The sequence below is a fragment of the Staurois parvus genome, unplaced genomic scaffold (assembly GCF_062004578.1).
Source record: "Staurois parvus isolate SC_StPar_1 unplaced genomic scaffold, SC_StPar_1.0 ptg001535l, whole genome shotgun sequence".
NCBI lineage: Eukaryota > Metazoa > Chordata > Amphibia > Anura > Ranidae > Staurois > Staurois parvus.
In genome coordinates this window covers 128,945-154,599 of record NW_028319331.1, presented here as the reverse complement: position 1 = coordinate 154,599, position 25,655 = coordinate 128,945, and the positions used below count along the sequence as shown (strand labels likewise).

At 45.8% G+C, this 25,655-nt stretch overlaps 1 protein-coding gene across 2 annotated transcripts in view; it reads left to right on the top strand.

Moving 5' to 3' along the window:
* Nucleotides 1-25,655, top strand: part of LOC149435335 (adhesion G protein-coupled receptor G4-like) — a 134,848-nt gene that overhangs the window by 45,389 nt on the left and 63,804 nt on the right. For both annotated transcript variants that reach the window (XM_089662767.1, XM_089662768.1), the window contains exons 8-9: nucleotides 598-662; nucleotides 10,988-11,133. In XM_089662767.1, coding sequence (XP_089518893.1) covers nucleotides 598-662; nucleotides 10,988-11,133 — 211 coding nt within the window. The remainder of the gene's footprint in view (nucleotides 1-597; nucleotides 663-10,987; nucleotides 11,134-25,655) is intronic.

Genomic DNA, 25,655 nt, shown 5'->3' with positions numbered 1-25,655 from the left:
AAACAATTGCACTTCCATGTTGTGTGTACTGTGGAGGACCAGATAGAGTGAATGCAGGGTCCTGGGTTTAGTAACACTTTAACCACTTCAACTTGCGGTCCTCCAGTTGCTGCCAAACTACAAGTTCCATGAGGCATTGTGAGATTGACAGTCACAAGCTTAACTCCCAAAGGCAGAGGCATGATGGGACTTGTAGTTTTGCAACCGCTGGAGGACAGCCAGTTTGACACCCCTGATCTAGGGAATAGTTTAACTTTTGTGCAAGGTGAAAATTGGGCGTATGATTGGCAATCATTAGAATAAATCTGCATGTTTTTATTGAAGAACAGATGGCAGATGGTTTGGTGAAACTTTCACAGTTTTTCTTGTCGATGTAGGGTATTTACATTTTATAAAATCATGTTCTTACACAAAAATTTCCAAATACAAATGTGTTTTTTAAATAAGTTAGCACAAAACATCTACTGATTTTAATTATACATTGCAAAATGTTTGTTTATGAAAGTTCTGCCATACACTTTTGAACATGTTTACGATGATGAATTCAGTGTCTGATTCTGTGATCAAACACCATATAACACCTGTTTTCTTCTTTAGATGGACTCCTTTCTTAATAATACAGATTTTTCTGTGTTGGATATAACTGTTTCTGAGGGACCAAGGTACGTAAGGGAAACCCAAGTACATGAGTTGAATCATTTCCTATATCTTTATTTCTGTTATTAGATTACAATTATTTTTATGTTGTGCTGCATTGTTGACTTTTCAAGAAGCAAGCATTTAATTTTAAAAATAATAAACATTCTAGGCAGCACAGTAGCTAAATGGTTAGCCCTTCTGCTTGACAGCCCTAGGGTTGTTGGTTTGAATCCCAACCACGGCACCATTTGCCTGGAGTTTGCATGCTCTCTGTGGGTTTCCTCCCACACTCCAAAGATATGCTGGTAGGTGTATTGGCTCCTGTCTAAATTGGCCCCAGTATGTGTATGTATGAATGTGAGTTAGGGACCTTAGATTGTACACCCCTTGAGGGCAGGGACTGATGTGAATGTACAATATATATATATATATGTAAAGCGCTGCATAAATTGACAGTGCTATATAAGTACCTGAAATAAATAAATGGTATAATCTAGACAGCTCATGCTCTAAACTAGTGGTATTTCTCTTTGTTAGAAGATAATAGTGCATTAACCACTTGCCTACCAGGCACTTATACCCCCTTCCTTACCAGGCCAATTTTCAGCTTTCAGCGCTGCCGCACTTTGATTGACAATTGTGCGGTCATGCAACAGTGTACCCATATGAAATTTTGATCATTTTTTTCTCACAAATAGAGCTTTCTTTTGGTGGTATTTAATCGCCACTGGGCGCTTTACTTTTTGCGCTATAAATAAAAAAGTGCAAAAAATTTGAAAAAAAAAAAAAGTTTCTTTGTTTCTATTATAAAATTTTTCAAACAGGTATTTTTTCTCCTTCACTGATGTGCGTTGATGAGGCAGCACTGATGGGCACTGATAGGCGGCACTGATGGGCACTGATAGGCAGCACTAAAGGGCGCTGAGAGGCAGTACTAATGAGGTGGCACGGATAGGCGGCACTGATAGACAGCACTAATGAGGTGTCACGGATAGGCGGCACTAATATGCAGCACTGATAGGCGGCACTGATAGGTGACACTGATGATGGGTACTGATAGACGGCACTGACTGGCATCACTGCTGGGCACTGACTGGCGACACTGACTGGCACAACCCCTGGGCACTGGCTGGTGGCACTGACTGGCAGCACTGCTGGGCTGCACTGGTGGGTGGCACTGGTGGGCAGCACTGGTGGGTGGGCACAGGTGGGTGGCACTGGTGGGCACAGGTGGGTGGGCCCAGGTGGGTGGCACTGCTGGGCACATGTAGGTGGCACTTCTGGGCACAGGTAGGTAGCACGGCAGAGTGGCACAGGTGGGTGCACTGCTGGGCACAGGTGGGTGCACTGCTGGGCACAGGTGGGCGGAGCTAGTGGGCGCACTGCTGGGCACAGGTGGGCAGAACTTGCAGGTGGCACTGCTGGGCACCGATCATCAGGGCACTGATCATCAGTGCCCTGATGATCGGTGCCGATCCCCGCTCTGACAACTGCCGGTTCCCGGCAGTAATTTCCTCACGATCTGACAGCGTGAGGAAAGTGCAGCCGAGAACCGGCACTTGCATTTCCCTCTGATCAGCGTGTCATTGGACACCGCTGATCAGGTGGTAAAAGGCCGCTGTGATTGGCCTTTTACCACATCACGTGATCAGCTGTGTCCGTAGGACACAGCGATCACGGAGATCGCCAGGTGCGCGCCCCCTGGGGCGCGCAGGAGAGCGCGTTCTGGGGGGACGTCATATGACGTCCACCCAGAATTGGCCGGCCGCAGTGAAGCCGTCATTCGGCTATCTGCGGTCGGCAGGTAGTTAAAACAACATGCCAGTGACAACACATCTACCAATACAGAGAGTTGTGACATTCAATTACAGGATTAGTTTCTATATAAATTATATGTTTTAATTTTTGTATTTAGTTGTCCGTACTTTAAAAACATAATCTTTATGATTTTTAACTAGTATTTCAGTTTAGATATGTTTATTTGTTATTACTGTTCAGTGCCTGGATAACTTAAAGTGTTATTAAACCCACAACAGTAAAATCAGTCTATATATGCAGTAAAACATGCTTGTTATACTCACTGTGGAGCCTAAGGGGTTAATCCTCTGCATTGTGTAAAAAGGCCATTTGATTCTGACTTCTCTGCTCCTCCTCTTGTTCAAATGTCCATGTCTTATCTCCTGATAAGACAGACAGAACCCGTAATCACATGCACATGCTCATTTTAGTTTGTATTGCTAGAGAGGTTTTTTTTTAACTTGGGAGAGTGCATGTTATCAGCACAGGGCCAATCAGCACTGCCCAGACAGAGGTCAGGGGTTTAGCATCCTCCTAGAGCAGAAAGAAAACTCCTCCTACAAGCTTTAACTAGTGCTCTGCTGGACACTGATAGAAATCACAAGGCTGTTCTAACTTCTATTTAGCAATTTATATTTACTAAAATAATTGCATTTCTATGTTTTGTGTACTGTGGGAGACTAGATATAGTGAATGCAGGGTTCTGGGTTTAGTAACACTTTAAACATAGATATTACGTATACTTTTCATAGTATTAATTTTGTCTAAAGACATTATTCGTAACAGTGGAATACCATGGGTGGAGTGGTGGCAATGGGTATCACTGGGTACAGGTAATATGAGAATGCAGGCAGTGGGAACAGAGAAGCCTCTCCTATCTTAGGAAAGTCACCGTTGACATCAATGTTCTACTTACTTTAGTCCCTATTGACCACCACCAATGTAAGGAGTCCCATCACCAATGATCACTAATGTAAAAAGGTACTCAACTGACCACCCATGTAGGGGACATTACACTAAATACCATTGTAAATTGTGCTGCACATTGCATACTCCTGAGCACTGCACTCTGCAAGCTGTGCTGTACATGACATACCTCTGCCCCTGCAAGCTGTTTTCTACATACTGTATTGCTGTACGATCCCTGCTGGCCATTATTACATTGTGCTTAATTTCATGATTATTACTGAAGGTAATTTTGCTGCACAGAAAAACAAGGGTTTTGCAGTTCTCTTCTTTGGGGGTAAAATACCCTGGCTATGCCAATTCTTTTTTTTATGTGATTAAAATACTGCAAAATGATGAAAACACTCATATTTAGGGGAATTGTTAATTTCTGAAGAATAAATATAATATTTATTTGTCTTATGCCAGAGATCATGGATTGTGCTAAATCCAAATGTTGCAGCTGCTTTACAAGAATCATTTCTAATCAAATCTTATCTTCCGATCTAATGTTATTATTTCAATGTTTGCCGCAGTAATGAACCTGGGAATGTCCCCACACAAAAAAGCAATAAAAAGGTAAAAATGACTTCCCTTTTACTAGGCTGTCACTAGGGCTCAGTGTTAGTGAATGTCTGTTTAGTATTGGACTATGGGATTTGAAAGGTTGACTAATAAATGACTAAATGAAGTTTGACTAAAATAAACTGAAGGAAGACGCTAAAGGTGATTACAGCATGTTGCTAAGGCAGTGTTACATTAGATGTCATATTAGATCTTTTCTGCTAATAAATGTGCTGAGTAGCTTGCTCTGAAATCTCAAAGTTGACGGATATCGACTTGGACAATCTGCAGCCAGATGGGAGAAGACAATTTACTTTGTATGATTCCTGTTCACTATATCATCTCATATGTTCCATTCATTGGCTCCATTCCCAGGCTATTTAAAGTGTATCTGTAGGGAGAAGGAGGTATTTGGAAGGCAAAGGGTAAATGGCACCTTCCCCCAATATCTGCAATACGTCTTTCACAGTGGTAGATGGATTGAGAAATTATTCTGTGGCTGAGACTCACCAGATAACATTGATTATAGTTTAGAATGTATATGGTGAGCAGGGGCGGACTGACAACTCATGGGGCCCCCAGGCAATAGGGGATCATGGGGCCCCTGTGTCCTTGCCCAAACTCAAAAAAGCCTATGAAAAAGGTACCAGGGGCATCTCATGGGGCCCCCTACTGACCCCGAGCCCTCGGGCAGTGCCCGAGTTTCCAAATCGTCAGTCCGCCCCTGGTGGTGAGGGAAATTCACCCTACTTTGCTGGATGATACTGGATGATGTGACAAATACCATGCCCTGACTTTTAGAACCATTTGCTGAGTGCAGAAAAAGGAATAATTCCACTCCACAAGTATTAATTGCAGCGATCAGAGCACCTTTCAAAATTCTGATGGTCAACAGTAAGGTGTGGAGGTGTTTTGTTTCGGATCGATTTGTTGTTACTAATTTTGTGTCGTTGCATTTGTAACAAAATTTGTTTCATTTAGTTTCATTTTGTTTATTCGTTTTTTCGTCTGGATTCAAATTTTTCCAACAAATTTAAAGTATTTGAATTGAATTTGAATCAAAAATATTGAATTGACCTGAATTCTTTGTAAAGACTATTTCGTTCTATTCTATTTGAAATTTGAATTTCGGAAGACTGTTATAATTTTTCTAATCCTTTTTATTCATTTTTTTTTCTATTCCATTCTTTTCTATTCCTTTATTCTCTATTCTATTCTTTTCTATTCTGTTTTACTCTATTCTTTTCTATTCTATTTTATTCTTTTTCAAAATTCTAATTTCAGAAGATGATTATATTCTTTCTGTTTTATTCTATTCCATTTAAAATTCAAATGTTGAAATTTAAATTTCAGAAGATGCCTGTATTCTATTTTATTTTACACTAACCTATTCTATTTTTTCTATTCTATTCTATTCTATTCTTTTCTCTTATTTTCTATTTTATACTTTTATTTTCTATTCTATTTTGTTGTTTTACTATATTCTTTTCTATTCTATTCTGTTTTATTCTATTCTATTTCACTCTATTATTTTCTATTCTATTCTGTTTTATTTTATTCTTTTTTAAATTAATATTTTGGAAGATGGGTTTATACTATACTTTTATCTTTATTCTAGGCCGTTCCATGCTATTCTAGTATTTTCTATTCTATTATATTCCTTTGTATTCTATTATGTTTTACGCTATTCTATTCTTTTCTATTCTATTCTGTTTTATTCTATTCTTTTTTGTTCTAATTTCAGAAGATGGTTATATTCTTTTTATTTTATTCTGTCCTATTTTATATTTGAATTTTGAAATTCAAATTTGGCAAGACGGCTATATTCTTTCTATTCTATTCTATTGTATTTTTTATTTTTTATTCTATTCTTTTCCTTTTTGTTATATTCATTTGTTTTCTATTCTATTGTATTCCATTTTATTCTTTAATTTTCTATTCTATTCTGTTTTATACTATTCTTTTAGAAATTTGAATTTTGGAAGATGGTTATATTCTAATACACACAGTCTTCGAAGGAAATCAGCAATAGTCAGCAATTTGTTTACATTTCGAATTTATTTTCTAATTCAAATTAGTTTTCAAATTAATTTTGAATTGGATTCAAATTTGATTAAAATTCGGATAATTTGTTATTTAGGCCGAAATTTTGTTTTGTTTTTTCGGATTCATTTAAATTTGTTACTATTGCAATTTGGAAATTTGGATACATCTGAATCTCCTAATAATGAACATTTCGGCAGAATTTTTATTCAGACCGAAAGAAACCGCAAATGTCTAGGCGCCACCTCAGGCAAGATTCCCACTTTTCACCATGGTAGCGTCTGGCCTTTGAAATTTCCGGAAGTTAGTGGTTCACAATACAGTGTTTTCATATCTTTTCATTGCTAATTTAACAAAGGTAACCATGTACAGTATATCAGAAAGCTACTGTAACAGCAGTGAAACAGCCTCATAAGAAAAATCATACAATTCGGTTTTATACATTACCATAGTATGGTCTCTGGACTAATTGATTCATTTTCCTTTAAGTAAATATATTTACAAGCCAACATAAATCCTGTCAAGTAAGAAATATGATAGCTAACTTTACTTAGTTTTTCTGAAAGGTGCATGTTCTCCACCTGTCATGTTCATCCTTAGGCCTCTTTCACAAGGGCGTTCCATATGTCTGTTTTTCATCTGTCTGTTTACAGATGAAAAACAGACATCCATGTTTTTCTATGGACTAGCGGATGTAAATGGATGATCATAAGATTACATCAGTTAATGTCTGTATCCGTTAACATCCGTTTTTTTGAATGGAAGAAAACCATATTTTTCATCCGTAAAAAAACCCAGAACTGATGAAAAACGGATGTAAGCGGATGAAAACAGATGGAAAACAGATGGAAACAGATGAAAAACTGGTGTAAAACGGTTGTAAACGGATGAAAACGAATGAAAAAATGGATGTAAACTGATGAAAAACTAGTTGTAAACTGATGAAAACCGGCTGTAAACTGATGAAAAACTGGATGTAACTGATGAAAAACTGGATGTAAACTGCTGAAAAACCGGATGTAAACTGATGAAAACCCGGATGTAAACTGATAAAAAACAGATGTAAACTGGTGCAAAAACAGATGTAAACTGATGAAAAATGGATGTAAACTGATGAAAAACTAGATGTAAACTGATGAAAACCGGCTGTAAACTGATGAAAAACTGGATGTAAACTGATGAAAAACAGATGTAAACTGATGAAAACCTGGATGTAAACTGATGAAAAACAGATGTAAACTGATTGAAAACAGATGTAAGCTGATGAAAAACCAGATGTAAACTGATGAAAAATGGATGCAAACTGACGAAAAACTGGATATAAACTGATGAAAAACGGATGTAAACTGATGAAAACCGGATGTAAACTGCTGAAAAACGGATGTAAACTGATGAAAAACAGATGTAAACTGATTAAAAAACAGATGTAAACTGATGAAAAACCGATGTAAACTGATGAAAAATGGATGTAAACTGATGAAAAACTGGATGTAAACTGATGAAAAACAGATGTAAACTGATGAAAAACTAGATGTAAGCTGATGAAAACGGCTGTAAACTGATGAAATCCTGGATGTACACTGATGAAAACCTGGATGTAAACTGATGAAAAACGAATGTAAACTGATTGAAAACAGATGTAAACTGATGAAAAACCAGATGTAAACTGATGAAAACCAGATGTAAACTAATGAAAATCGGCTGTAAACTGATGAAAAACTGGATGTAAACTGATAAAAACCGGCTGTAAACTGATGAAAAACTGGATGTAAACTGATGAAAAACGGATGTAAACTGATGAATAACCGGATGTAAACTTATGAAAACCCGGATGTAAACTGATGAAAAACGGATGTAAACTGATGAAAAACGGATGTAAACTGATGAAAAACTAGATGTAAACTGATGAAAACCGGCTGTAAACTGATGAAAAACTGGATGTAAACTTACGAAAAACGGATGTAAACTGATGAAAAACTAGATGTAAATTGATGAAAACCGGCTGTAAACTGCTAAAAAATTGGATGTAAACTTATGAAAAACTAGATGTAAACTGATGAAAACCTGGATGTAAACTGCTGAAAAACGGATGTAAACTGATGAAAAACAGATGTAAACTGATTAAAAAACAGATGTAAACTGATGAAAAACCAGATGTAAACTGATGAAAAATGGATGTAAACTGATGAAAAACTGGATGTAAACTGATGAAAAACGGATGTAAACTGATGAAAAACTAGATGTAAACTGATGAAAACCGGCTGTAAACTGATGAAAACCTGGATGTACACTGATGAAAACCTGGATGTAAACTGATGAAAAACGGATGTAAACTGATTGAAAACAGATGTAAACTGATGAAAAACCAGATGTAAACTGATGAAAACCAGATGTAAACTGATGAAAATCGTCTGTAAACTGATGAAAAACTGGATGTAAACTGATGAAAAACTAGTTGTAAACTGATAAAAACCGGCTGTAAACTGATGAAAAACTGGATGTAAACTGATGAAAAACGGATGTAAACTGATGAAAAACCGGATGTAAACTTATGAAAACCCGGATGTAAAATGATGAAAAACCAGATGTAAACTGATGAAAAACGGATGTAAACTGATGAAAAACAGATATAAACTGATGAAAAACCAGATGTAAACTGATGAAAAACTAGATGTAAACTGATGAAAAATGGATGTAAACTGATGAAAAACTAGATGTAAACTGATAAAAACCGGCTGTAAACTGATGAAAAACTGGATGTAAACTGATGAAAAACAGATATAAACTGATGAAAAACCAGATGTAAACTGATGAAAAACTGGATGTAAACTGATGAAAAACTAGATGTAAACTGATAAAAACCGGCTGTAAACTGATGAAAAACTGGATGTAAACTGATGAAAACTGGATGTAAACTGCTGAAAAACTGGATGTAAACTTACGAAAAACCAGATGTAAACTGATGAAAAACGGATGTAAACTGATGAAAAACAGATGTAAACTGATGAAAAACCAGATGTAAACTGATGAAAACTGGATGTAAACTGATGAAAAACTGGATGTAAACTGATGAAAAACGGATGTAAAGTGATGAAAAAACAGATGTAAACTGATAAAAAAAAAATGGATGTAAACTGATGAAAACCGGATGTAAACTGATGAAAAAATGGATGTAAACTGATTCGTTTTTTTCTTTGAAAAAATGTGACTGAACTGAGGAAAAAACGGAACGCTCTGTGAAAGGACCCTTACTTTACAATTTATTGAATCCCTGACAAGAAACAAATATGCATATATAAGAAATGTTGTCACATAACATACACATGTTCGTTCTAGATCTGTGAATCACAAAGTTGGACTCATGAGCAATCTGAGAGCTCCCAAAACCAGGGAGCGCAGTAAACCAATTGTGACTCTCAGGTCGGGAACTGGAGTCGTGACACGTCATCTTGTAATGTGGACCTTGTATGGTTTACATTACAAGAAGGCTTAGCTGTCTCTTTAAAACACAAAGGAGAACATGCTATAAGGTAGGAAGGAAAAAAGGAGGGAAGGAAGATATCTCAGCATACAAGCTACCTATATGGTATCCAGGGGTGAGGAGTGCCAAATGCAGTATTGGAGTTGGACCTCTTACAGGTCTCCAGTAATGGGGTTTACAGGAAACACGGCTCAGCTGTCTCTTTAGAACATAATCTGTTAGGAAGGAAGGATGAAAGGATGGAAGGAGGGAAGGAGGGAAGGACAGAAGATTTCTTAGCATATGAGCTCTGTGGTATCCAGGGATAAGGCATGCCAAACGCAGTATTCCACCCTCCACCTCCTTCCTATTACAAACATTCAATAAGATCATTTCAGACCGTGTCTTATAGTAGCCTTGTGAGCTGTTTCTATATCTTTAATAAAAGCCAGATATATTATGCTTTTTGATAGATTCAGATACAGTAAAGTTCATACTATACCAGAGCAGAGATGGAAATCAAATTCTTGAGTTTGAAAAATATTCGTACTGCTTGGCAAACAAATAAACATATCTAGTCCAATAACTAAACCAATTCTTTGAAGTTTGTGGGGGCCATTTTTACACACACTGGGGTTATTTTTACCAAGGCAAAGCATGTAGAGGTGCTGTAAATCTTTCTGATCTGTCCAGCTAGTAACAAGATCCACCCAAGGCTGGAGGAGGGGAGGGGGGCTGCAGGTGGAAGCAATGGAGCTCTGTTGTGAAATTGTCTGTTCTTACTATCACCTCTGTATTCATTAAACCATGATAAATAGTGTACTGATTTGTTTTTATTATTCTTTCATTTATTTAATTTTTGTGCTACCAGATAAGAGAGGCCAGTGTGAACTCTGATGATTCCAAGTTAGTATAACTATTGTGTGTAATCATGGTGTGTTGTTGTGATGTTACATATAACAGTTTCCTTTTACATGAAAAGGTTGTTTAAAGTAGAACTCTTGCTTTGCTTTTTGTATGCTTTTTTTGTAAACTTTGTATAGAGGGTGATGGTGAAACGTCTCAATTGGGACATAGACAGTAATACAATTTTGATGAAGGTTCTAACTTCCCTCTACCACCCCACCCCCCCAAACAAAGTGGGGTTCTACTTTAAAGCCTATGTATTCCAAGGCATGCTCTATGTGGAATCACTGGTTTATTATGATTTTTAAGAGACAAGGATTCATGAGGACCCATTTCAGCTCACTTGTCATTACCATTATAAAGTGGAACAATGTGTGTTTTGGGCATGGAATGTTACTGGGGTTGGTTTACTAAAACTGGAAAGTGCTAATTCTGGTGCAGCTCTGCATAGAAAACAATCAGCCTCCATTTTTTTTTATTTAAAGCTCAACTGAACAAGCTGAAGTTAGAAGTTAATTGACTACCATACACGGTTACATCACATTTTGCACTCTCCAGTTTTAGTAAATCAACCCCATAGTGACTATTTTCTGCATGAATCTATTTACATTTAATATTTTTTTCTTTATTTAGCTGCATTTCAAAATTAATCATCCAAGCAAACTCTTCCGGCACTCCAGAATCTCTTGCTGAGAAGTTACAAATTCTTCTGGAAAATCTTAAGGATGAACAGGGCAATTTAGGTCTTTCTGTACAGAAAGTGAGCATAAAGGCCTTGGGTAATTTATTTTTTTTTATACAAAACATTACATTTCAAGCTAACCATAAATTTTGTATTTACTGGTCAATTTCCTTCCTTTTTTTTATAGACTAGCCCAGCAAAGTTAACAATCTATGCCTGAAACTAATATGACAATTAGAGATGAGCGAATCGAAGTATCCGAAGTGGAATTCGAGTCGAATATCGGAAAAATTTCGATTCGAAATCGAAATTTTTCAGAAAATGGCGGCTGACATGTGCGGCGACGGAGCGGGGATGTCTGGGAAGGCGCGCAGACAAGGCGCGCTGACCCATAATGCATTCCTCAACTACATGTGATCGCATCAGCCAATCAGCAGCCAGCCAGCCAGCACTGTGTAATGGTCGAGCTATAAATAGCGGCCATTTTGGAATTCTTCATTTGCCTGCAGTTATTGAACAGAGGCAGACCGCTCTGTACTAGGGACAGGGACAGAGTTAGGGCCACAGAAACGATAATTGGGGACAGAGAAAAGTTACTTAGGGACAGAGAACCATTACTCAGGGACACAGACTTGTTAATGAGGGCCACAGAATCGTTATTTAGGGACAAAGAAACGCTAGTTAGGGCCACAGAATTCATAATCAGGGACAGACAGAATTGTTACTCAGTGCCAGAGAATTGTTACTTAGGGCCACAGAAACGTTATTAGGGCCACAGAATTTTTACTCAGGGACAGACAGAATTGTTACTGAGTGCCAGAGAATTGTTACTCAGGGACAGACAGAATTGTTACTGAGTGCCAGAGAATTGTTACTTAGGGCCACAGAAACTTTAATTAGGGCCACAGAATTTTTACTCAGGGACAGACAGAATTGTTACTGAGTGCCAGAGAATTGTTACTCAGGGACAGACAGAATTGTTACTGAGTGCCAGAGAATTGTTACTTAGGGCCACAGAAACTTTACTTAGGGCCACAGAATTTTTACTCAGGGACAGACAGAATTGTTACTGAGTGCCAGAGAATTGTTACTCAGGGACAGACAGAATTGTTACTGAGTGCCAGAGAATTGTTACTCAGGGCCCCAGAAACTTTACTTAGGGCCACAGAATTTTTACTCAGGGACAGACAGAATTGTTACTGAGTGCCAGAGAATTGTTACTCAGGGACAGACAGAATTGTTACTGAGTGCCAGAGAATTGTTACTTAGGGCCACAGAAACTTTACTTAGGGCCACAGAATTGTTACTCGCACAGACACAGAATTGTTACTCGCACAGACACAGAATTGTTACTGAAGGCCACAGAACTGTTACTTAGGGCCACAGAATTGTTACTCGCACAGACACAGAATTGTTACTCGCACAGACACAGAACTGTTACTGAGGGCCACAGAACTGTTACTTAGGGCCACAGAATTGTTACTCGCACAGACACAGAACTGTTATTCAGGGCCACAGAACTGTTACTTAGGGACAAAGAAACGCTAGTTAGGGCCACAGAATTCATACTCAGGGACAGACAGAATTGTTACGGAGTGCCAGAGAATTGTTACTCAGGGCCACAGAAACTTTACTTAGGGCCACAGAATTTTTACTCAGGGACAGACAGAATTGTTACTGAGTGCCAGAGAATTGTTACTCAGGGACAGACAGAATTGTTACGGAGTGCCAGAGAATTGTTACTCAGGGACAGACAGAATTGTTACTGAGTGCCAGAGAATTGTTACTTAGGGCCACAGAAACTTTACTTAGGGCCACAGAATTTTTACTCAGGGACAGACAGAATTGTTACTGAGTGCCAGAGAATTGTTACTCAGGGACAGACAGAATTGTTACGGAGTGCCAGAGAATTGTTACTCAGGGCCCCAGAAACTTTACTTAGGGCCACAGAATTTTTACTCAGGGACAGACAGAATTGTTACTGAGTGCCAGAGAATTGTTACTCAGGGACAGACAGAATTGTTACTGAGTGCCAGAGAATTGTTACTTAGGGCCACAGAAACTTTACTTAGGGCCACAGAATTGTTACTCGCACAGACACAGAATTGTTACTCGCACAGACACAGAATTGTTACTGAAGGCCACAGAACTGTTACTTAGGGCCACAGAATTGTTACTCGCACAGACACAGAATTGTTACTCGCACAGACACAGAACTGTTACTGAGGGCCACAGAACTGTTACTTAGGGCCACAGAATTGTTACTCGCACAGACACAGAATTGTTACTCAGGGCCACAGAACTGTTACTTAGGGACAAAGAAACGCTAGTTAGGGCCACAGAATTCATACTCAGGGACAGACAGAATTGTTACGGAGTGCCAGAGAATTGTTACTCAGGGCAACAGAAACTTTACTTAGGGCCACAGAATTTTTACTCAGGGACAGACAGAATTGTTACTGAGTGCCAGAGAATTGTTACTCAGGGACAGACAGAATTGTTACGGAGTGCCAGAGAATTGTTACTCAGGGCCACAGAAACTTTACTTAGGGCCACAGAATTTTTACTCAGGGACAGACAGAATTGTTACTGAGTGCCAGAGAATTGTTACTCAGGGACAGACAGAATTGTTACTGAGTGCCAGAGAATTGTTACTTAGGGCCACAGAAACTTTACTTAGGGCCACAGAATTGTTACTCGCACAGACACAGAATTGTTACTCGCACAGACACAGAACTGTTACTGAGGGCCACAGAAACTTTACTTAGGGCCACAGAATTGTTACTCGCACAGACACAGAATTGTTACTCGCACAGACACAGAACTGTTACTGAGGGCCACAGAACTGTTACTTAGGGCCACAGAATTGTTACTCGCACAGACACAGAATTGTTACTCAGGGCCACAGAACTGTTACTTAGGGACAAAGAAACGCTAGTTAGGGCCACAGAATTCATACTCAGGGACAGACAGAATTGTTACGGAGTGCCAGAGAATTGTTACTCAGGGCCACAGAAACTTTACTTAGGGCCACAGAATTTTTACTCAGGGACAGACAGAATTGTTACTGAGTGCCAGAGAATTGTTACTCAGGGACAGACAGAATTGTTACGGAGTGCCAGAGAATTGTTACTCAGGGACAGACAGAATTGTTACTGAGTGCCAGAGAATTGTTACTTAGGGCCACAGAAACTTTAATTAGGGCCACAGAATTTTTACTCAGGGACAGACAGAATTGTTACTGAGTGCCAGAGAATTGTTACTCAGGGACAGACAGAATTGTTACGGAGTGCCAGAGAATTGTTACTCAGGGCCACAGAAACTTTACTTAGGGCCACAGAATTTTTACTCAGGGACAGACAGAATTGTTACTGAGTGCCAGAGAATTGTTACTCAGGGACAGACAGAATTGTTACGGAGTGCCAGAGAATTGTTACTCACGGCCACAGAAATGTTATTAGGGCCACAGAATTGTTACTCAGGGACAGACAGAATTGTTACTGAGTGCCAGAGAATTGTTACTTAGGGCCACAGAAACTTTAGTTAGGGCCACAGAATTGTTACTCAGGGACAGACACAGAATTGTTACTGAGGGCCACAGAACTGTTACTTAGGGCCACAGAATTGTTACTCGCACAGACACAGAATTGTTACTGAGGACCACAGAACTGTTACTTAGGGCCACAGAATTGTTACTCGCACAGACACAGAATTGTTACACAGGGACACAGAACTGTTACTGAGGGCCACAGAACCGTTACTTAGGGCCACAGAATTGTTACTCGCACAGACACAGAATTATTACTCGCACAGACACAGAATTGTTACTCGCACAGACACAGAATTGTTACTGAGGGCCACAGAACTGTTACTTGGGGCCACAGAAACGTTAATCAGGGACACAGAATTGTTACTGAGGGCCACAGAACTGTTACTTAGGGCCACAGAATTGTTACTCGCACAGACACAGAATTGTTACACAGGGACACAGAACTGTTACTGAGGGCCACAGAACCGTTACTTAGGGCCACAGAATTGTTACTCGCACAGACAGAATTGTTACTCGCACAGACACAGAATTGTTACTCGCACAGACACAGAATTGTTACTCAGGGACACAGAACTGTTACTGAGGGACACAGAACTGTTACTTAGGGCCACAGAATTGTTACTCGCACAGACACAGAATTCTTACTCGCACAGACACAGAATTGTTACTCAGGGAAACAGAACTGTTACTGAGGGCCACAGAACTGTTACTTAGGGCCACAGAATTGTTACTCGCACAGACACAGAATTGTTACACAGGGACACAGAACTGTTACTGAGGGCCACAGAACCGTTACTTAGGGCCACAGAATTGTTACTCGCACAGACAGAATTGTTACTCGCACAGACACAGAATTGTTACTCGCACAGACACAGAATTGTTACTCAGGGACACAGAACTGTTACTGAGGGACACAGAACTGTTACTTAGGGCCACAGAATTGTTACTCGCACAGACACAGAATTCTTACTCGCACAGACACAGAATTGTTACTCAGGGAAACAGAACTGTTACTGAGGGCCACAGAACTGTTACTTAGGGCCACAGAATTGTTTCTCGCACAGACACAGAATTGTTACTCGCACAGACACAGAATTGTTACGGAGGGCCACAGAACTGTTACTTGGGGCCACAGAAACGTTAATCAGGGACACAGAATTGTTACTGAGGGCCACAGAACTGTTACTTAGGGCCACAGAATTGTTACTCGCACAGACACAGAATTGTTACTCAGGGACACAGAATTGTTACTCAGGGACACATAATCGTTTAATTAAAGAGTATGTCAGACAACATGCAGAGGAGTGGCAGAGGAGGCAATGTTTTAGGAGCGAGCAGACGTGGCAGCAGAGGAAGGGGTCGAGGCAGCACTATTTGCAGCCAGAGGCCAGTGCTCCCGGTGTCATCCAGCGGTCGTGTCTCCACCGACAACCCTGCCGTCATCGATTGGTTGGCTCGGTCGTCTTCCTCTTCCCAGGTCACCTCTGACACCTACAGCCAACGGTCGGTGGGTACGTCAGACACAACCGTTAGTTGGCATGGCCCGGGACCAAGCCCACTGAAATCACGTGTCCTCTACCTGCCCCTGTCCTTTGGTGTTCCCTCACCAAGCGAAGTATCGCATGCTGTGGGCTCAGCCCCACTGTACAGTGAGGAAGAGCTAACAGAGGGCGGTCAGGAACGGGGGGAGACATCCGCCTTTTCAGCAGCTAGGCGAAGAAGTAGTGGCGAGGAGAGTGGCCCGGTAGCCGGTCTAGAGACAGGTCTGTCTCCTGACCCAGACGCAGCCGAGGGGGCTAGTAGTGAGGCGGAGACCCTACTTGATGATGAGGAGGTTGATCGCACTTGGCAGCCTCGTCGTCATCAGGCAATTTCTTCCGCATCATCAGGAGAAGAGGGTGGCAGCTTGGCAGTGAGCGAAACAGTCGGTGGGTTGCCCAGGAGACAGCAGCAGGGTCGCAGCAGTGTCAGTGGAAGCAGTGTCAGTGGAGCCAAACGGCCACGGAGTAGAGCACCAGCTCCACTGCAGCCTACCACCACGGCCAGTAGTGGTGCCGGTGTGCACGGAGGAAGCAGCAGTCAGCCAGTGAGGAGTATCGGGGGCAAAGTTTCCTACTCGGCGGTGTGGCAATTTTTCGTCAAGCCGCCCGAGGAAGTAAACGTAGCCGTATGTCGACTATGTGGCCAGAAAGTCAAGCGTGGCCAGGGGGCCCATGTTGGGACTATTTGGGCCATGTTGGGACAATGGGAGACCTCCCATTGCTGCTGTCTCCATCGCCACACTCTGCCATGTGCCACTTTCAGGTCTCCTCACACACTGCTGGTGTGTTGAATTTTTTGACATAGGGTGCTGGCAGATTACGGGCCTCCTATAGCTGCTGCCAGGCCCCTAATCTGCCATAGGCCCCTATATACCGCCTCCTCATGCTGCTGCCAGGTCCAGAGTCTCTCATGGGTCCCTGTACGGCCTCCCATTGCTGCTGTCTCCATCGCCACACTCTGCCATGTGCCACTTTCAGGTCTCCTCACACACTGCTGGTGTGTAGAATTTTTTGACATAGGGTGCTGGCAGATTACGGGCCTCCTATAGCTGCTGCCAGGCCCCTAATCTGCCATAGGCCCCTATATACCGCCTCCTCATGCTGCTGCCAGGTCCAGAGTCTCTCATGGGTCCCTGTACGGCCTCCCATTGCTGCTGTCTCCATCGCCACACTCTGCCATGTGCCACTTTCAGGTCTCCTCACACTGCTGGTGTGTAGAATTTTTTGACATAGGGTGCTGGCAGATTACGGGCCTCCTATAGCTGCTGCCAGGCCCCTAATCTGCCATAGGCCCCTATATACCGCCTCCTCATGCTGCTGCCAGGTCCAGAGTCTGTCATGGGTCCCTGTACGGCCTCCCATTGCTGCTGTCTCCATCGCCACACTCTGCCATGTGCCACTTTCAGGTCTCCTCACACTGCTGGTGTGTAGAATTTTTTGACATAGGGTGCTGGCAGATTACGGGCCTCCCATAGCTGCTGCCAGGCCCCTAATCTGCCATAGGCCCCTATATACCGCCTCCTCATGCTGCTGCCAGGTCCAGAGTCTCTCATGGGTCCCTGTACGGCCTCCCATTGCTGCTGTCTCCATCGCCACACTCTGCCATGTGCCACTTTCAGGTCTCCTCACACTGCTGGTGTGTAGAATTTTTTGACATAGGGTGCTGGCAGATTACGGGCCTCCCATAGCTGCTGCCAGGCCCCTAATCTGCCATAGGCCCCTATATACCGCCTCCTCATGCTGCTGCCAGGTCCAGAGTCTCTCATGGGTCCCTGTACGGCCTCCCATTGCTGCTGTCTCCATCGCCACACTCTGCCATGTGCCACTTTCAGGTCTCCTCACACTGCTGGTGTGTAGAATTTTTTGACATAGGGTGCTGGCAGATTACGGGCCTCCCATTGCTGCTGCCAGGCCCCTAATCTGCCATGGGCCCCTATACCGCCTCCTCATGCTGCTGCCAAGTCCAGAGTGTGTCATGGGTCCCTGTACGGCCTCCCATTGCTGCTGTCTCCATCGCCACACTCTGCCATGTGCCACTTTCAGGTCTCCTCACACTGCTGGTGTGTAGAATTTTTTGACATAGGGTGCTGGCAGATTACGGGCCTCCCATAGCTGCTGCCAGGCCCCTAATCTGCCATAGGCCCCTATATACCGCCTCCTCATGCTGCTGCCAGGTCCAGAGTCTGTCATGGGTCCCTGTACGGCCTCCCATTGCTGCTGTCTCCATCGCCACACTCTGCCATGTGCCACTTTCAGGTCTCCTCACACACTGCTGGTGTGTAGAATTTTTTGACATAGGGTGCTGGCAGATTACGGGCCTCCCATAGCTGCTGCCAGGCCCCTAATCTGCCATAGGCCCCTATATACCGCCTCCTCATGCTGCTGCCAGGTCCAGAGTCTCTCATGGGTCCCTGTACGGCCTCCCATTGCTGCTGTCTCCATCGCCACACTCTGCCATGTGCCACTTTCAGGTCTCCTCACACACTGCTGGTGTGTAGAATTTTTTGACATAGGGTGCTGGCAGATTACGGGCCTCCTATAGCTGCTGCCAGGCCCCTAATCTGCCATAGGCCCCTATATACCGCCTCCTCATGCTGCTGCCAGGTCCAGAGTCTCTCATGGGTCCCTGTACGGCCTCCCATTGCTGCTGTCTCCATCGCCACACTCTGCCATGTGCCACTTTCAGGTCTCCTCACACTGCTGGTGTGTAGAATTTTTTGACATAGGGTGCTGGCAGATTACGGGCCTCCTATAGCTGCTGCCAGGCCCCTAATCTGCCATAGGCCCCTATATACCGCCTCCTCATGCTGCTGCCAGGTCCAGAGTCTGTCATGGGTCCCTGTACGGCCTCCCATTGCTGCTGTCTCCATCGCCACACTCTGCCATGTGCCACTTTCAGGTCTCCTCACACTGCTGGTGTGTAGAATTTTTTGACATAGGGTGCTGGCAGATTACGGGCCTCCCATAGCTGCTGCCAGGCCCCTAATCTGCCATAGGCCCCTATATACCGCCTCCTCATGCTGCTGCCAAGTCCAGAGTGTGTCATGGGTCCCTGTACGGCCTCCCATTGCTGCTGTCTCCATAGCCACACTCTGCCATGTGCCACTTTCAGGTCTCCTCACACACTGCTGGTGTGTAGAATTTTTTGACATAGGGTGCTGGCAGATTACGGGCCTCCCATAGCTGCTGCCAGGCCCCTAATCTGCCATAGGCCCCTATATACCGCCTCCTCATGCTGCTGCCAGGTCCAGAGTCTGTCATGGGTCCCTGTACGGCCTCCCATTGCTGCTGTCTCCATCGCCACACTCTGCCATGTGCCACTTTCAGGTCTCCTCACACTGCTGGTGTGTAGAATTTTTTGACATAGGGTGCTGGCAGATTACGGGCCTCCCATAGCTGCTGCCAGGCCCCTAATCTGCCATAGGCCCCTATATACCGCCTCCTCATGCTGCTGCCAGGTCCAGAGTCTCTCATGGGTCCCTGTACGGCCTCCCATTGCTGCTGTCTCCATCGCCACACTCTGCCATGTGCCACTTTCAGGTCTCCTCACACTGCTGGTGTGTAGAATTTTTTGACATAGGGTGCTGGCAGATTACGGGCCTCCCATTGCTGCTGCCAGGCCCCTAATCTGCCATGGGCCCCTATACCGCCTCCTCATGCTGCTGCCAAGTCCAGAGTGTGTCATGGGTCCCTGTACGGCCTCCCATTGCTGCTGTCTCCATCGCCACACTCTGCCATGTGCCACTTTCAGGTCTCCTCACACTGCTGGTGTGTAGAATTTTTTGACATAGGGTGCTGGCAGATTACGGGCCTCCCATAGCTGCTGCCAGGCCCCTAATCTGCCATAGGCCCCTATATACCGCCTCCTCATGCTGCTGCCAGGTCCAGAGTCTGTCATGGGTCCCTGTACGGCCTCCCATTGCTGCTGTCTCCATCGCCACACTCTGCCATGTGCCACTTTCAGGTCTCCTCACACACTGCTGGTGTGTAGAATTTTTTGACATAGGGTGCTGGCAGATTACGGGCCTCCCATAGCTGCTGCCAGGCCCCTAATCTGCCATAGGCCCCTATATACCGCCTCCTCATGCTGCTGCCAGGTCCAGAGTCTCTCATGGGTCCCTGTACGGCCTCCCATTGCTGCTGTCTCCATCGCCACACTCTGCCATGTGCCACTTTCAGGTCTCCTCACACACTGCTGGTGTGTAGAATTTTTTGACATAGGGTGCTGGCAGATTACGGGCCTCCTATAGCTGCTGCCAGGCCCCTAATCTGCCATAGGCCCCTATATACCGCCTCCTCATGCTGCTGCCAGGTCCAGAGTCTCTCATGGGTCCCTGTACGGCCTCCCATTGCTGCTGTCTCCATCGCCACACTCTGCCATGTGCCACTTTCAGGTCTCCTCACACTGCTGGTGTGTAGAATTTTTTGACATAGGGTGCTGGCAGATTACGGGCCTCCTATAGCTGCTGCCAGGCCCCTAATCTGCCATAGGCCCCTATATACCGCCTCCTCATGCTGCTGCCAGGTCCAGAGTCTGTCATGGGTCCCTGTACGGCCTCCCATTGCTGCTGTCTCCATCGCCACACTCTGCCATGTGCCACTTTCAGGTCTCCTCACACTGCTGGTGTGTAGAATTTTTTGACATAGGGTGCTGGCAGATTACGGGCCTCCCATAGCTGCTGCCAGGCCCCTAATCTGCCATAGGCCCCTATATACCGCCTCCTCATGCTGCTGCCAGGTCCAGAGTCTGTCATGGGTCCCTGTACGGCCTCCCATTGCTGCTGTCTCCATCGCCACACTCTGCCATGTGCCACTTTCAGGTCTCCTCACACACTGCTGGTGTGTAGAATTTTTTGACATAGGGTGCTGGCAGATTACGGGCCTCCCATAGCTGCTGCCAGGCCCCTAATCTGCCATAGGCCCCTATATACCGCCTCCTCATGCTGCTGCCAGGTCCAGAGTCTCTCATGGGTCCCTGTACGGCCTCCCATTGCTGCTGTCTCCATCGCCACACTCTGCCATGTGCCACTTTCAGGTCTCCTCACACTGCTGGTGTGTAGAATTTTTTGACATAGGGTGCTGGCAGATTACGGGCCTCCTATAGCTGCTGCCAGGCCCCTAATCTGCCATAGGCCCCTATATACCGCCTCCTCATGCTGCTGCCAGGTCCAGAGTCTCTCATGGGTCCCTGTACGGCCTCCCATTGCTGCTGTCTCCATCGCCACACTCTGCCATGTGCCACTTTCAGGTCTCCTCACACTGCTGGTGTGTAGAATTTTTTGACATAGGGTGCTGGCAGATTACAGGCCTCCCATTGCTGCTGCCAGGCCCCTAATCTGCCATGGGCCCCTATACCGCCTCCTCATGCTGCTGCCGAGTCCAGAGTGTGTCATGGGTCCCTGTACGGCCTCCCATTGCTGCTGTCTCCATAGCCACACTCTGCCATGTGCCACTTTCAGGTCTCCTCACACTGCTGGTGTGTTGAATTTTTTGACATAGGGTGCTGGCAGATTACGGGCCTCCCATTGCTGCTGCCAGGCACGTAATCTGCCATGGGCCCCCGTACCGACTCCTCATGCTGTGACGTTGCAACAAGGTGGAATTCAACCCTACATATGTTAGACCGCCTTTACGAACAGCGAAAAGCCATCACCGATTTCCTGATGTTAAAAGCGGATAAAGGTACTCCCTGTGTAACTTAGATGTCAGCCATTGGCAGCTCATGCGTGACACCTGCGCTTGCTCAGGCCCTTTGAGGAGGCCACGCTATTCGTGAGTCGGCAGGACTATGGGATGAACGACGTCATTCCTCTGTTGCACGTCCTGGAACAAATGCTGTTAACAATGGCTGGTCAGGGTGCGGTAGACGTGGCGCACAGATCTCAACGCCACATGACCCCTGTGGGGGCAGGACAGGAAGAAGAGGAGGAGGTAGAGGAGGACATTGGTGCTCAGGAATTATTGAGTGAAATGGGTGGTTTTTCCACTCAGCGGACAGGAGTGGAGGAGCAGGAGCATCTGGTAGAGGAGGAGGAGGAGGAGACAGAGGACCCAGACGCACCGTGGCAGTATGCTGTGGAGATGGAGGCAGGGAGTCCCTCGCATTCCTTGGCACAAATGGCCCATAGCATGCTCGGTTGCTTGCGTAGCGACAGCCGAATAATAACCATCAGACAGAGGGATGACTTTTGGCTGTCCACCTTGTTGGACCCTCGCTACCGTTCAAAAATGGTGGCCTTTTTCACACCTGCTGAGAGGGAGGCCAAAATAACGTACTATAAAAACCACCTATGTAGTCAGCTGGTCTCTGCCTGTCTGCGCCAACGTCCATCCTCAGACACTGTGGGCCCTGTGCGCTCGCGTTCCGCTGCCATGGCAGCAGGGGAGGGGTGGGGTGGTAGGAGCAGTGGCAGCTCCACCAGCAGCGGCTGCCTCAGTCTGCAGTCGATGATGAGTAGCTTTCTTCACCAGCGCAGTGAGGAAACTACTAACCAGCCGCAGCAGCAGCAGCAGCAGCAGCAGCAGCATCAGGTGGACCTGGAGCAGGACCTCAAACAACAGGCTTAGGCCTACTTGGACAGCACCCTGCCAACCGAGGTAGACAATCCCCTTGACTACTGGGCAACGAAACTTGACCTTTGGCCCCAACTAGCTGAATTTGCCCTTGAAAGGCTGTCATGCCCGGCCAGTAGCGTGGCATCGGAGCGCGTGTTTAGTGCGGCAGGAGGTATTGCAACTCCGCGGAGGACACGACTGTCCACCCAAAGTGTGGAGAGACTGACGTTTGTGAAAATGAATCAGGCGTGGATTAGTCTGGATTTCAAACCACCAGTTCCTGACACAACTGACTAAATCCGCCATGAATCATGCCCCAAACATGTGCCACTTTCAGGTCTCCTCACACTGCTGGTGTGTTCCATTTTTTGTCATAGGGTGCTGGCAGATTACGGGCCTCCCATAGCTGCTGCCAGGCCCCTAATCTGCCATGGGCCCCTATACCGCCTCCTCATGCTGCTGCCAAGTCCAGAGTCTCTCATGGGTCCCTGTACGGCCTCCCATTGCTGCTGTCTCCATCGCCACACTCTGCCATGTGCCACTTTCAGGTCTCCTCACACTGCTGGTGTGTAGAATTTTTTGACATAGGGTGCTGGCAGATTACGGGCCTCCCATTGCTGCTGCCAGGCCCCTAATCTGCCATGGGCCCCTATACCGCCTCCTCATGCTGCTGCCAAGTCCAGAGTGTGTCATGGGTCCCTGTACGGCCTCCCATTGCTGCTGTCTCCATCGCCACACTCTGCCATGTGCCACTTTCAGGTCTCCTCACACTGCTGGTGTGTAGAATTTTTTGACATAGGGTGCTGGCAGATTACGGGCCTCCCATAGCTGCTGCCAGGCCCCTAATCTGCCATAGGCCCCTATATACCGCCTCCTCATGCTGCTGCCAGGTCCAGAGTCTGTCATGGGTCCCTGTACGGCCTCCCATTGCTGCTGTCTCCATCGCCACACTCTGCCATGTGCCACTTTCAGGTCTCCTCACACACTGCTGGTGTGTAGAATTTTTTGACATAGGGTGCTGGCAGATTACGGGCCTCCCATAGCTGCTGCCAGGCCCCTAATCTGCCATAGGCCCCTATATACCGCCTCCTCATGCTGCTGCCAGGTCCAGAGTCTCTCATGGGTCCCTGTACGGCCTCCCATTGCTGCTGTCTCCATCGCCACACTCTGCCATGTGCCACTTTCAGGTCTCCTCACACACTGCTGGTGTGTAGAATTTTTTGACATAGGGTGCTGGCAGATTACGGGCCTCCCATAGCTGCTGCCAGGCCCCTAATCTGCCATAGGCCCCTATATACCGCCTCCTCATGCTGCTGCCAGGTCCAGAGTCTCTCATGGTTCCCTGTACGGCCTCCCATTGCTGCTGTCTCCATCGCCACACTCTGCCATGTGCCACTTTCAGGTCTCCTCACACACTGCTGGTGTGTAGAATTTTTTGACATAGGGTGCTGGCAGATTACGGGCCTCCCATAGCTGCTGCCAGGCCCCTAATCTGCCATAGGCCCCTATATACCGCCTCCTCATGCTGCTGCCAGGTCCAGAGTCTCTCATGGGTCCCTGTACGGCCTCCCATTGCTGCTGTCTCCATCGCCACATTCTGCCATGTGCCACTTTCAGGTCTCCTCACACACTGCTGGTGTGTTGAATTTTTTGACATAGGGTGCTGGCAGATTACGGGCCTCCCATAGCTGCTGCCAGGCCCCTAATCTGCCATGGGCCCCTATATACCGCCTCCTCATGCTGCTGCCAGGTCCACAGTGTCTCATGCCATGTGCCACTTTCAGGTCTCCTCACACTGCTGGTGTGTTGAATTTTTTGACATAGGGTGCTGGCAGATTATGGGCCTCCTATAGCTGCTGCCAGGCCCCTAATCTGCCATAGGCCCCTATATACCGCCTCCTCATGCTGCTGCCAGGTCCAGAGTCTCTCATGGGTCCCTGTACGGCCTCCCATTGCTGCTGTCTCCATCGCCACACTCTGCCATGTGCCACTTTCAGGTCTCCTCACACTGCTGGTGTGTAGAATTTTTTGACATAGGGTGCTGGCAGATTACGGGCCTCCCATAGCTGCTGCCAGGCCCCTAATCTGCCATAGGCCCCTATATACCACCTCCTCATGCTGCTGCCAGGTCCAGAGTCTGTCATGGGTCCCTGTACGGCCTCCCATTGCTGCTGTCTCCATCGCCACACTCTGCCATGTGCCACTTTCAGGTCTCCTCACACTGCTGGTGTGTAGAATTTTTTGACATAGGGTGCTGGCAGATTACGGGCCTCCTATAGCTGCTGCCAGGCCCCTAATCTGCCATAGGCCCCTATATACCGCCTCCTCATGCTGCTGCCAGGTCCAGAGTCTCTCATGGGTCCCTGTACGGCCTCCCATTGCTGCTGTCTCCATCGCCACACTCTGCCATGTGCCACTTTCAGGTCTCCTCACACTGCTGGTGTGTAGAATTTTTTGACATAGGGTGCTGGCAGATTACGGGCCTCCTATAGCTGCTGCCAGGCCCCTAATCTGCCATAGGCCCCTATATACCGCCTCCTCATGCTGCTGCCAGGTCCAGAGTCTGTCATGGGTCCCTGTACGGCCTCCCATTGCTGCTGTCTCCATCGCCACACTCTGCCATGTGCCACTTTCAGGTCTCCTCACACTGCTGGTGTGTAGAATTTTTTGACATAGGGTGCTGGCAGATTACGGGCCTCCCATTGCTGCTGCCAGGCCCCTAATCTGCCATGGGCCCCTATACCGCCTCCTCATGCTGCTGCCAAGTCCAGAGTGTGTCATGGGTCCCTGTACGGCCTCCCATTGCTGCTGTCTCCATAGCCACACTCTGCCATGTGCCACTTTCAGGTCTCCTCACACTGCTGGTGTGTTGAATTTTTTGACATAGGGTGCTGGCAGATTACGGGCCTCCCATTGCTGCTGCCAGGCACGTAATCTGCCATGGGCCCCCGTACCGACTCCTCATGCTGTGAC